General features: G+C 35.5%; 2 protein-coding genes across 2 annotated transcripts in view; one reads left to right on the top strand and one right to left on the bottom strand.

The window, feature by feature from the left end:
* FGF7 (fibroblast growth factor 7) overlaps positions 1 to 5,617 on the top strand; it is an 82,632-nt gene extending 77,015 nt beyond the window's left edge. Inside the window, exons 3-4 of the mRNA XM_072625055.1 lie at positions 2,448 to 2,551; positions 4,516 to 5,617. Coding sequence (XP_072481156.1) covers positions 2,448 to 2,551; positions 4,516 to 4,710 — 299 coding nt within the window. The 3' untranslated portion in view covers positions 4,711 to 5,617. The remainder of the gene's footprint in view (positions 1 to 2,447; positions 2,552 to 4,515) is intronic.
* The window catches only part of FAM227B (family with sequence similarity 227 member B), a 335,873-nt gene that overhangs the window by 232,735 nt on the left and 89,082 nt on the right, over positions 1 to 14,056 (bottom strand). The gene's annotated exons all lie outside the window — the stretch shown is intronic.

Genomic DNA, 14,056 nt, shown 5'->3' with positions numbered 1-14,056 from the left:
TTCATCACTGTGAAAGGACATAAGGATACAAAGTGAAAAGTGAAACTCTTTTTGTCCTCAAGGAGTTTCCACTCTATTTGAGAAGAGATCAGGGTACATAGATAAGTAAATTCAAGATATGTTTGAGGAGGGAAAGCATACTAGCAATAAGATGCAGAAGGAGGTAGGTCAAGCAAGGCTTCATGGAGAAGATGGAATCTAAGCTGAGCCTTGAAGGAAGATAACGATTCTGAGGGAGAGGTACAGAAGGAAGGAGCAGCTAGTAACGCAGTTTGGCTGGAACTCAGAGAAAGTGAAGGAGAGTAATGTGAAAAGGCTGAAAGGGTGGACAGGAGAGAGAGATTGTGAAGTCAGTCAACAAGCATTTATTAATCACTACGGTTAGACACTAAGCAAAGCTCTGGGGAGACAAGGAAAGCCAAAAATTAGTCCCTAACCTCATGAAGCATACATTTTAATGGGAGAGACCATATGTCTCATTAGGAGATTTACAATAATGCAGATGAGAGGTGATGAGGAGAAAGAAGGGAAGAGATGGGAAAGATGTTGTGGGAATGGTCAGCTGGACTTGAAACTGGTTTGCTCTAGGGATGAAGGAAAGAAAAGAATTAATGATGAATCCTTGTGCATGAAGTTAATGTTGCAATGATCCTATTATACCAGTTTCAAATGAGAACATGGAAGATGCTAGGAACGCACCAGCATTCAATTCAACAAGCATTTGTTTGATACCTAGAATGTGTCAGGCTTTGGAGGATACAAAAACAAAAGTGAAACAACCTATGCTCTTAAGGAATTTACACAGTCCCTTCCATTACTAGGACAAATCTCCAATTCTAATGGAATGGAGAATGGCAGGCAACCAGGAAGGAGAGTTCCCTGGGGCTCAAAGGGAAAGTCAAGAGTTTTTCAGAAATGTACAAGCTTGGAAGGGACTTCCAGAAAGCAGTGAGAGGGTCTTTTCCCCAGATAAGACATCTAAGTCACTAAATAAATGAGTATATTCTATTTTAAGGAAATTCCAGAAATGTAGTGACCATAAATCTATTAAATGATATTTCATTTTCAGAATTTTATTTCACCTTTGTGTATAGCCTAAATCTCTTTGTATACAGAAAGAACTAATTTTGCCTTACTTTGCTCTGAGTATAATTAGTTATTAATATATCTCATACATGTACATTTATTACTTAATTTTCCCTGAACTCTTTCATTTTTAGTCATCCATTCTCCTAGAATTTTTCCACTTGTGCCCTAACCTTAACTTTCTGTATTCCCCTCAATGTGTTTTTGAAATTATTTTAAATATTTATTGATGAGCTTCCCTTTCTTTATCTATTGTATTAAAAATCCTGAGAGTCTAGAAACCAGTGCCTTTAAATATATATATAATATACATATTATATATATATAGTCCTAAATTATAGTAGAGTTCTATACCCTATGAGAGTACTCAAGTACTACCTGAGGTTAAATAACATCAATTCATTTTAATTTCCTTCATATATACTTCTCCCTCCCCACCCCCAGATCTAATCATATCCTATTGCTTTCTTAGGTTCTAAACGTTTTCTAAGTTCTCATCACTTTTGGATCTGAAAAAAATGCAGCATGTAGATTAATCTATTTATATGTGTATGTATATATTGAGCCACTAAATATACAATGTTTACTAAGGATTATGTTATGTAGGGAAAAGGTTAAAAGTAGAAAACACATGAAACAACATATGTTTCTACTGTGAAACATTTTATTACAAATAAAATAAATTTCAATAGCTTGCATGTTGCTATAAAATATGTATGAAAATACTTCAAAATTCATTTGTGTTTATTTTTGCATCCTATCTTGCCAATTTCTTATTGGTTTTAAAAGCCCTTTATCTTTTTAAGATACTTTGGTCTGTTTTCCATCTTCTTAAGTGTATTTCATTCCAAAAAGGTGGCAAAGGAAACATCTCAAAAAATGCTTTAATTGGCATCTTTACTCAATTTCATATGCCCCAAATATATTCTGCTTCCAATTATTATTTCAAAACACTGAAGGTTAACATGACTTCAACAGTAAGGGATGCTAGCTTTCTACACACACATATATGTATCTACAAATATATATATATATATACATATATATGTACATATAAAATCATGATAATTTAGGAATGAAGTTCTAGAAACAAGCGTATAAAATAATTGAAATTATGGGTATGTAGGTATCCTTTTTAAATGAAGAAAACATGAAGTAGTCTGCACTCCATATGTGTCGTTACAAGGGCTACATTGGGTTCTTTGTATGTGGGAGTGGGGGGGTATGTTTTTAATAAAAACTGTCCTAATCATTTTAACAGCTTTTAAGTGCAACTGAAATGATTAAGAACAAGTAGCCTTCCATGGCTAGGCTGCAAAACTCAACGAAGAGCTTATAGATCTTTCTGTGATTCATTGCAGATATTATGGAGATCAGAACAGTGGCAGTTGGAATAGTGGCAATCAAAGGGGTGGAAAGTGAGTACTTTCTAGCAATGGATAAAGATGGAAAACTCTATGCAAAGGTATGAAAACATCAGTCATAGTGTATGTTCGGTGCTTCAAATTTTATATTATTAGCAAATAGTTTAATTTTTTAATGATTATGTGTGCTGATATCACCATCATTCCAATATTTTTGTTTTGTTTTTGATAAATATTTTTAAAATTGATCACGTTAGTAATACCATTTTTTATATTAGACTCATTATTTTATCAGTTTATCTGTCATATAGAAATTCTTACCTCAATGTCTTTAGGCAATTAATTTGTGTTCTATAATCTCAGAGAGCTGCTTGGAGTACTAAGGTTAAGGAAATAATTTATACCCTTGAGTTCATGGCAAGGATGCATTAGAGACAGAATTTGAACCTAGGAACTTCTGACTCAAAGGACTGTCCTTCGTTCATTAGCGAAATTATCTTTGAAAGCCTACCAGTTTACATATATATATATATGCATATATATACATATATGTGTGTGTGTGTATATATATATATATATATATATATACATACATACATACATACACACACCCACACCCACACCTGTGTCCAGTGGTAGCTATCTTTAGGATATGGGGAGAAGGGGCAAGGATGAAAAAGAAATTGACTTGACAGTTTTGTTGAATATTTGAAAGGATAGCAAGTTGTGTAGATTTGTAGTTTCACTGCAATCCTCTTTTTTATTAGACTATGTTATGGAAATGCTTGTTTTATTCCATAAATTAAAACAAAGTACAATGAATTTGCAAAAAAAGAAAAAAGAAAGAAAACCTAAAACATAATATCAGCCACCAGTAAAAACAAAAGAAAAACAAGCCAAAAACCCCTACTTTTGGCTACATATAGTAAAATTTGATGTGTACTTGCCAATTATATATTGTTACATGAATAATACTCAAGAAGAAATTCTAAAAATAGGATTATACAAATAGCACTGAATTTGGAGTCTGAGAACTTCGGTTTGAATATCAGCTCAGTTACCTTCTACCTTGGTGACCTTGGGCAGTCACTTATATAGTCTGGGCTTCAGTGCCCTTCTTTATAAAATAGGGGTAGAGTTGGACCCTTCCAGTCCCAAATCTATGAGTTCATTTCTTAGCAATAAATGGTTAGCCATAAGCTGAAGAATGAACGCATAGGCCTATGCAATGGCTCTATTACCACGTTTTGAAAACAAAAAACAAAAACTGAACAAGCTGGACTTGCACGTTTATGTTTATTTTAAGAGACTGCATTAAAAGATTTGAAATTATACACAAAATCAGATTTAGTAACTAAAAGTTGTAAAAAATTTTAACTATAGAAAGACAATGTGGTTTAGTGAAAAGAGGACTAACTTCAGTGTCAGAAGTCCTTAGAGTCCCAGCTCTCTAACCTGCTGACTCTGAAACATGAAGTCACAAGGTCTGTGAGTCTACTTTTCATCTATAAAATGGAAATAATTAGACTCTCATTGCCTCCAGTATCTGATGGTCAATGATGTCAACAGAGATCTTTGTGAATGAAAAATGTCATATAATTGTGTAGTATGATGACAATCCACTTTACTACTAAACACTCCTCTAGTATAGAATATAATGAATGATAACCTTCCCTATGGAAAAAGCTTGGTGACAAGCTGTGAACAATCTCCCTAGAGAGATGAAAAGAGTGGTCTTATTCGTATAGAATAGGTTGCCCTCTCATGGAACTGTTGCTAGATGTTCCCAATCGGTATAGATCATTGAATGTTGACTACTCTAAAAAGACATAGAATTCAAAAGTCTGCTGTATAGGTAAAAAGTGTAATTTCAGCTTGGTCATCTGATTTAAAAAGGGCTTCTTTCATGAGTTGATTTACTTGGCAGTCACCATCATTTTGCAGATCAGATGAGAACTCCTCATCTTTAAGGATGAGTTTTGATGCATTTTCATTCTACCTAATGTCTCCTACTTATGCCTCTTCTTATTATATAAAGCACTCATTACACTTTTTTTTTAAACAGAAAGTCTGCAATGAAGATTGTAACTTCAGAGAATTCATTCAAGAAAATCATTACAACACATATGCTTCAGCAAAATGGACACACAGTGGAAGAGAAATGTTTGTTGCAATAAATCAGAAAGGGTCCCCTGTGAAAGGCAAAAAGACGAAGAAAGAACAGAAAACAGCCCACTTTCTTCCTATAGCAATCACCTAACCCTATGCAGGATATGAGGAACCAGTTCCAGCAGGAAGATTTCTTTAAGTAGACTTGTAAAAAGTAACTAAGAAAGGCTGGAAAACTACTGAAAACAAAAACAAAAACTGAACAAGCTGGACTTGCACGTTTATGTTTATTTTAAGAGACTGCATTAAAAGAAAGATTTGAAATTATACACAAAATCAGATTTAGTAACTAAAAGTTGTAAAAAATTTTAAACGAAGTTGTACAATCATGATGTTAGTAAGAGTAACATTTCTTTCTTAAGTTAATTTACCCTTAAGAGTAAGTTGCGACTTGATTTTCTGAGGATTATTATTTAAAAAATCTCTATCTGCTTATTAAAAATGGCTGCTATAATAATTAAAAAGCAGAGGGCGTTATGTAAAATACGTTGGACTTAGAGGCTGCTGGGATGCTTTGTCAGATCATCAAGTCAATGCTACCTGTGGAAGTTGAGCAAGGTTTGAGATGTTTTCCAGTGAAGAAATTGGAAACCCCTTCTATTCTACTCAGAGAAAAATCAATGCTCTTAAAATTGCAGTATTAAATCAAAATCTAGTTTGAAAAATAAGGATTGTACCAATAGCAAAAAAACGCTCGTATGTATGATTACCAACAGTAATGCTGCTCAATTGGAAAGAGTATTTCTTAGGGGATGTTTTGCAATCTTGTATATAAAACCATAACAGTAATAATACCAATGTACTTCATCTCACTTTCTACAAAGTAGCATATTATAAACTCAAAAATTAAAATTCAGACATCATTAGGTTTTTTATGTAACATAATCTATCTTTTGTATAATTCCTGTTAGGGCATATGGCTTTTGGAATACTGTTTTTCCCACCGTTACTCACGCTTTTTCTGTTGTTACCAGCATTAAACTTTATCTTAAGTTGTATTTGAACGTTATTGTTTTAAGTTATTTAAGTTTATGTTATTTATAAAAAAACTTATTAAGTTGCATCTGTTTCATATGCTTTTAATTCTAAAGGAATAACCAAACGGTCTGGCTCAGCTGCATGTTTTTCCCCCTATGACCAGACACTAAGTCTGGTACACAATACTCATGCCAGCAAACGCTGGATGGCAGACAAAAATGACAGCCTGCAGCGATTCCTACAATGGACGTCTCGCAGGGAACAAGACAACAATGTGAAAAATATTTTGCCACATACTCTTGCCAATGAAGTTGGATGGTTCAGTCGAAATCACAGCAGATAAAAGAAGCTAGATTTCAGAAGTAATCGTTGATTCGAAGTTTGAGAATGAAAAAAAGGAACCTATTTGGAAAACAAAGACAAACCAAAAAACAAAACAAAACAAAAACAACCCAACCAATACGTGTCTTCAGTTTCCACCAAAGACTCAGAGGTGGCCTATAGACATACAACATTTTTTCCTATGAGGTAGGATTTTAAATGCCTCACATAGAGTTCTCAGATCCATTATGGAGATAGTGCCAAGAGCAAGACCAACACATAAGTGGAATACATGACCAACTAAATGACATGATTGTAGGGGCACCACAAACCCCTACTTGACCAAAGAGCTGTCCTCCTGGGCTCCAGTTTTCTGAACTTGAAATGACACTGAATTTGATTCGAGAGAGCAGAATTCCTTAGCCAGTATCTAGCTATGTGACCTTAGGTAACTCATTTAGCCTAAGGTTCAGTTTTTAAAACTTTAAAAGGAAGCTATTTTAGACTAGATGGTCTCTAATGCCCCTTCCAGCTCTAATGTTGCATGACTTTTACTTGGCCTGAAATTCCCACCAACAGACAAAATCAGGGATATCATTTCTGTGAGGTCACTGTGAAAAAGGCTATATACATCATATGAGAATAGAAGGAATATTCAGAACCTGCTATAACTTTCTTCTTTTTGGAATATTAACTTATATTATTGGCAATGGTGGGCATAAGCATAGATAAGTATCACCAATGGAAATAAGAACATTGCAGTGATATGCCTTCCTTATCAATTATGATCATTATAGGGTATAAATTTTATGAGTAATTTCAGCCTTAATTGTCTATGGACAAAAATATCTGGCTATTTTATTTAGAAGTTGATAATGAATTATTAGATGATATATTTCATATTTTGTCATATTTATCTATCTGTATACAAATATATTAAGCAGGGCTAACATTGTTCTAACATATCAGGTCCATTGTATTTTCTGGGGTTCACGTATAAGACTGTAGATTGCCAGTCTTACCTCATACACATAGTCTTCTGGGAAATGAAATGAATAATGCTCTGACTTTAATTCTCTTGTGTCATTTGACCTGGCTTAAATCATGAGGCCTTTCTAACTGTGACCAGGTCTGTATGTAATGACTCAGTTGATATTATCATAGCAGCGCAAAAGGTCTCCTTAAAGAGGTGATAAACAAAGTAATGGAACTGGTTCTTTAGTTCACTTGAGAGAAATAAAAAATACTTCATGGGATTCTAGGTCATCTTTCAATTGTCACCTAATATTCACACTAGTCATAAGATACCAGATCAACATGAACATGATGGTGGCCTCTGTACCAACACCCATTGCAGAGGATAGAGACATAGAGAAAAAATTATCACGGTCATCCTATATATTGACAATTTGGAAGGTAGTGTAGGACAGTGGAAAGTGCATGGGATCTGAAGGTCAGATAAACTAGGTTCACCCCCCCAGGCTCTGTCACTTAATACTTATAGTTCCTTGGGCAAGGCACAAACTTTCTGAGACTCAGTTTTCTCAATTTTAAAATGAGAGTTATTCTAGGTGGGCTCTGAGGTCCTTTTTAGCTCTGTAGCTATGATCCTTCCATTTTTATATACTTCATGCAAAAGGAGACATAAGAGGAAGATAGAAAAACACTTTGGGAATTATAATTGGGGATCAAGGAATGATATATTATGAATATTGTCTTCAAGAAGACAGTTGGAAAGCACTAGCTGTGATTAGAAATCAACAGAAGGCTAAAGACAATAAAATACAATGGAATTCAACAATCTGCCATTCTTTTATGGTGTATCTATTTTCATCTACAACAGTGATGGTGTCCTGACACAGGCAGCACAATGGATGGAACCCTGTACTTGGAATCAGAAAAGTCTGATGTTAAATTTTCCCTCAGACACTTATTAGCTGGGTAATCTTGGATGACTGATTATTGTCCATGTCTTGGCTCACACATCTGTAAGATAAAGGAGATGGATGCTATTGCCTCTAAGCTCCCTTCCAGCTTTACATCTATGATCTTATGACTTTAGTCACCTCTGTATTCAGTGTACTATATGAAGAAGTAGAAATGGTATTTAAGATAAATGAAACTGGAAAGAATGGTTAGTCCTGATCAAATACACATGCACATATTATATATATATGTACGTATATATGCATACACAAATACATATACATATATACATACACAAATATATACCTATACACAGATATATACATACACACAATATATGTATATTTGTCGAAAGTGAAAATTTGAAAGCAGTTATCTGAAGGAGGAGTCAACTCCCAAAGAATCACAAAAATCCTAAACTGTAATACTACTGAAAAAGTGAAATGGGTAAATTTTCAACCGCAGTACTACTTTCTGATCTCTACAAAATATTTATAAAAATTATCTATGCCTGAATTAAAGGAAGTTTCAGTGAAAACACATTAAGTGGAAAGGCAAGCTCTTGTAAAATTTTTTGGGAGTCCATATCTTAAAGGTGTACATCAAACTGATGGAGAGGTGAGGAGGATATAAAATTTCTCTGTTTATTGCTTGCTGATTTGAATACAGCTCATGACTAAATAGAGAAAAACCTAGATGACATAGTACAGATGAGGTCTCCTTCACACATACAACAAAATTATAGAAGATATGATAGCTTCAAAGACAGGTGTTCAATGATTTGGTAAGTATTCACCTGAAGAGAGGTGCTAAATAGGGAAGCTAAAAGTTATCTACCAATAATTTTTTTTCCAGAGAGGCAGATACCTTGTATAAAGTTCAAATACATAGATTTTCAATTGATGTAATTTTCAGCATGCCATTTAAAGAGAACATGTTTCCCCATTATTCTTTGATAGAAGAGCTATTCAATGTGAACTCATCCCATACAGGCTACTAAGCTTCCTTAGTGAGATCTAAGTAATTCAAGAGATCAATCTAAGTATTTACACTGGAGAGTAAAGCAGATGAAAAAATGTCCATTGTTGAAACATTCACTTAAACACACACATGTGTTAGACAATAGGGGACTGGAAGTTTTAGATAAGAAATATATTCTGACCTCGTTAAGTTTATAATCTAGTAGGGAAGTATGACACATGAATAGATATAAAAAATTAAATAACTTGCCCTAAGCCAAGCAGTCAGTATCAATTATGTAAATTCTGGAATTATACTTTTTTCTTAAAAGAAGTTCAGAGTACTATGATTAATTGTAGGCATCCTGAATCAAAAAGATGCTAAAGAGATCACATAATTTCTGGGAATGTCTTAGGGATTTTGGCCCATTCTAGGACAGGTTTGAAATAGTCTCTGTTCAACCATACTTCTAGACTGGTGATCCCAGATTAGACTTTTATCTTGGGGTCATCACAGATTTTCCCTAAGTCCTTCAGATGAGTGATGATCCAGGGTCAGGTCAGATTTCTCAAGTTGGCTTTAGGCTAGAACTTCTGAATATATCAGGACTAATGCAAATTCTATATCTAAATACAACCTTGAATCAGCCTAGCTTCAGGTACGGATTCAGGGCATTCACTTCTCTGCATCCTATTCCACAATCCCATGGCAAAGCAGAAAATTTTTATGTTCATTGCAGACCTTGTGGATATTTAGGGCAAACTCTTTTGGGTGATGACAGTTCTCATTTAGGAGGTTCTATAACACCACAGAGCTTGATGCAATCAGCACAATGGCATCCAAAACACGAAAATCTGGAGAATTCATTATCTATGGTGGGAATCCCTCTTTGGCAGGCACTCCTTATTGGATCTTCTTCTGAAAATCTTTGGCTAACACATTTCCCTGTTCTATGCCTTTCTTGATATCAGTAATCAGGGGGTCATAGAACAAAGTTTTTTGTCATTATCTTTTATGAAATTTTGTATAATTTTGACATATGCTTGGCAGATTATCTTGACAAGGAAGCACCGTTAAGACTGTTTTGCTTTACCAAATCAAATACGGCTGGATGGGGCAACCTATAGAGTTCGTCCATCAGTATATATGCCCTGTGTAGATGCCACAAATAGACAATAAAGTGGGCCCAGAATTGACCAGAAAGAAGAGAGAGGGCCAGATTGCCTTTGGGGATTTGAAAAAGTCTTTAATAACCCTAAGTTTCTTCCTGAATCAGAGTGCCACTTTTTAAAGTATTAATATTATTTTGGTTGTGTTGTATGTCTGTGACTAATGGAATTATCCTCTGAAAAAATGAGGTAGAAAATAAAGAGTAATGGAAAGACATACATGGTGTACACTTCAACACAGTATGAACGAATCATTTCTCAGAAGAAGGAGTGTGAAGGATATCATTAAAATGAACACACAAATGCAAAAGAAGATAGGCTCGTCATGAAGCAAGTTTGAGGGACAGCCAGCCACACCTGGAGGGGTCCACTGGTATCCCCTGCAACTTGAGCAGAACATGAGGAAGGCTTTACGTACCCTGGGTGGACCACCTATGGTGAATTTATGGAAATACATACACAATAGCTATACATAAGAAGCAGACATGAGGTCATGATTGGCAAAACAGGAGGAAATTCCCATACTGATGGGATCACAGATTCATTGGAAGGTTGGAGACCTTATGGAAAGGGCAAAGAAGTTGTTTGGGAGAACAGAAGCCAAATACTTAAAAAAATGCATAATATTTAGGGTCTTGTTCCTTTCTGTCACTCCTTGGAAACATCCTTGAAATATGTCAATTGACAAACCTCAATGAGTGAAAATTAATTTAACTTGAGCATCTTAGAATGATTCATTTCACATATGTCTTGCTAGATGAAAGGTTTCTGAGAGTAGGGATTGTATCTTCCATATCTATTGTATTCCCTAATAACATCTGTATATATGTGTTCCTTAAGTGCTGGATAACTGAGTTTACTGATAAACACACCTGATTTATGGTTTAAAATGTAACAAAAGAATCTGAAATAAATTTTTTTGGTGTCTGGTTTTACCCAAAGGTCTCACACTGATAGTGCTAAAAGCTAAAAACTAGGTAAGACTTAACAAAAATATGCTTTGCAAAATATTATCTTCACTCTAAAGCTAAAAGTCTTAATATAGTAATAGACTATAATAAGAGAAGTGAGCATTTAAAAGTGCAGTCTTGTAAATAATTTAATAATACACTGGCTGAGGGGAGCTGGCTTGTAAATCCTGAGGCATTCCAGATACTGAAATTCTATAACTGCTTACATTCCAATCCTAAAAAGGGAGCTATTTTGCCTTTTTGTTTAGAAGGCAGATTTTAACTATCCACTGTCTGTTTATTTCATTAAAAACAAAAACAAAAAGGTTTTTTAATTCTAAAGGAAATCTGCATTGAGTTGATGACAAGCACGTCAGATGACAAGGAAAATCATGTTTTCAGCATTCTTGAGCAGGGTCTCTACTCTTTCTGTGCTGTGAACACCCCTGGCAGTCCGGTGAAGTGTATAGACCCCTAATCAGAATCATGGCTTTTTTAGCATAAAATATGCCAAATTACAAAGGAAACTAAATGTTAGTGAAAATGAAGATGTAAATTTTTCTCTCATCAAAGTTTGTGGGCCCCCTGAAACCTATCCATAGAACCTTGAGGGTTAAGACCATATCCCAGGTGAAAAAACTCTAAAACTGTCTTACAAAAGTTCATTTTCCCATTTATTCATAGAATTCATTCTACTCAAAAGTCACATTGTCTTGTCTCATTCCAGCTTTGCTTATGATGTCAGCCTTGTCATCGTTTGCCATTATAATAGCTACACACACACAACATACACACAACACACACACAAGTAGGTATCAAGAGATGCAGGTACAAACTGGGAGAAGGCAAGAGAAGAATCATAGACTACTTTTCCCTATTGAGAACTGCTACCACTTCATAAACCAACCACATTTTGGAATATACACTGAAACTGTACAGGGAGTGACTTAAGAGGTCATCTAATCCAGTCCTTACCTACATTTTGAATATCTACATGATCCTCGATGCAGTCGTTCTGTCTTTGATTAAACACATCTAGTGAGGAGGAACACCAAAGCTCTGCAGTAACTCAAGGGTCAATTCATGTGGGTGCTCTGAGCTCCACGGGTCAGAGCTGGGGATGCATTAACTAATTAACTGAAAATGTCAAAGCTGACAAGACCCAACCCTGGCCTCAGTAAATCAATCAGGGAAGCTCTATTGTGGACTCTTCAGGCAAGAATAAATTAATGTGGTACTTTTTGGAGTTAAGAATACATAGGGATATGTTTGAACGTTTTTAACATTTCCTTGGCTTATGGACGCCTCTCTCATGCACCAAGACCTTTCTTAGAGATGAGTTGGTAACAGATAGGAATGAGACCAGAGGAGAAGTAGGAAAATAGGATCAGGTTGTTTTCATAATAACTTCTGATCCTAGACACCTGAAAGGGCTAAGCAGACAAAGATTATCCACTGGATTTCCAAGGAAAAGTCCTAGTACTCTCACCCAGCCTTTTTTTCCTCCCTTCCTTCACTGTTGACTCACACTGAATTGGGGTCCATTAAATCCCCCAGCTCTTTTTCAGAAGAATTGTTTACCACGCTTCCCCTATGTTGTGCCTGTGAAGTTGATTATTTCTTTTGTACCAAAGAATCACAGGCTGCTTCTCCCTATTGTGAACTGCTACCACTTCATAAACCAACTTTACATTTATCCCCACTGAAGTTCTTCTTATTGGATCCACTCCAATGATCTGGTCTGTCAAGATCCTTTTGGATATTGACTGTCACCAATTGTGTTGGCTACATCTCCCAGCTTTATGTCATCTGCAACATTTTTTTCTTCCTCCAAGTCAATGATATGAATATTAAATAGCACACGATCGGATACAGATCTCTGGGATACCACACCGGAGACCTCCTGCCTCATTGGCATTGACCCACCGTGACTGGAATCCAGCCATCCATCCCATTCTCAATCCATCTGACTATTATCATCTAATCCATGCTTGTCCATCTCCATGAAAATGTCATGAGATTTTTCAAAAACTTTGCTAAAATAGAGGTAAGTTAGATCCTTCACATTCTCCCTAATAATCATGTTAAAAAATGAAATGAGGTTATTCTGTCATGACTATTTTCATAAAGCCATGCTGACCTTTTGTAATTACTTCCTTTTCTAGAGGTTTACTAACTCTTTAACGACCCATTCCAGAGTTTTCCAAGAAATTAAAGCCAAGATCCTTGTTCTGTAGGATTGAACTCAGTTCTCTTCGTTTGTTTTGAAGTTTAGAACAACATTTTTCCTTCTCCAATCCTGTGTTATCTATCCCATTTTCCATGATCTTTCAAATCTCCCTGATGGTAGCTCACCAGTTACATCTGCATCTCTTTCAGGGTCTGAAGACACAGTTCATGTGGACCAGCTTACTTAGATTTATCAAGGAGAGCTAGGTCTTCTCTCACTATTTCCTATCTCTTTGGTATCATCTCTTGTCAGTATTTTTTTTGTGCTGTCATTTTCAGTTTAAAGGTCATTCTCTTTTCAAATAAAAAAGAAACAAATAAATGATATGACATGCTGTTGTGAGAAAGACAGGTCAGGCTTGTCTTCTTTGGTCCTAGGAGCAGAGCCAATGAGAAACTAAAAAAAAAACAAAAAACAAAAAAACAAAACCAGATGGAAGCTTGATGTTAGGATAGACTTCCTGACATTAAAGGAGCCATCCATAAGTATAAAGGGCTTCTTCAGGAGCTGGTGGGTTTATCTTCATTGGAGGTCTTCAAGCAGAAGCCAGATGATCACTTCTCTTGGATATGGTAACAACTCCTTCCTTTTTGTGTATGGGTTGGATTAGATGCCCACTGAGGTACCTCCCAACTTTGAAATTCTGCGGTTCTATGATTCTGACCCCTATTCTTTTGTAAATAATAAAAGGATATGGCAAATGAGCTTTCAGATCTAGCCTCAGGAAGAGACATAACGTAATTCTAGAGGTAAAGAGAGTGCTGCTCATTGGTTGACTGACTTATGAGGATTGTTCTAAGAAGCGGCACAGTGCTTTCAAGCTTTTCTTTGAAATAAAAGCCCATATTTTTCATACTAACATTCTTCTGTCAATGATATAGGCTTCTAAAACATAGAATACCA

Source organism: Notamacropus eugenii, chromosome 7 (genome assembly GCF_028372415.1).
Source record: "Notamacropus eugenii isolate mMacEug1 chromosome 7, mMacEug1.pri_v2, whole genome shotgun sequence".
Lineage (NCBI taxonomy): Eukaryota > Metazoa > Chordata > Mammalia > Diprotodontia > Macropodidae > Notamacropus > Notamacropus eugenii.
The sequence above is the reverse complement of the archived record's forward strand: the minus strand, read 5'-3'. Positions and strand labels throughout refer to the sequence as shown.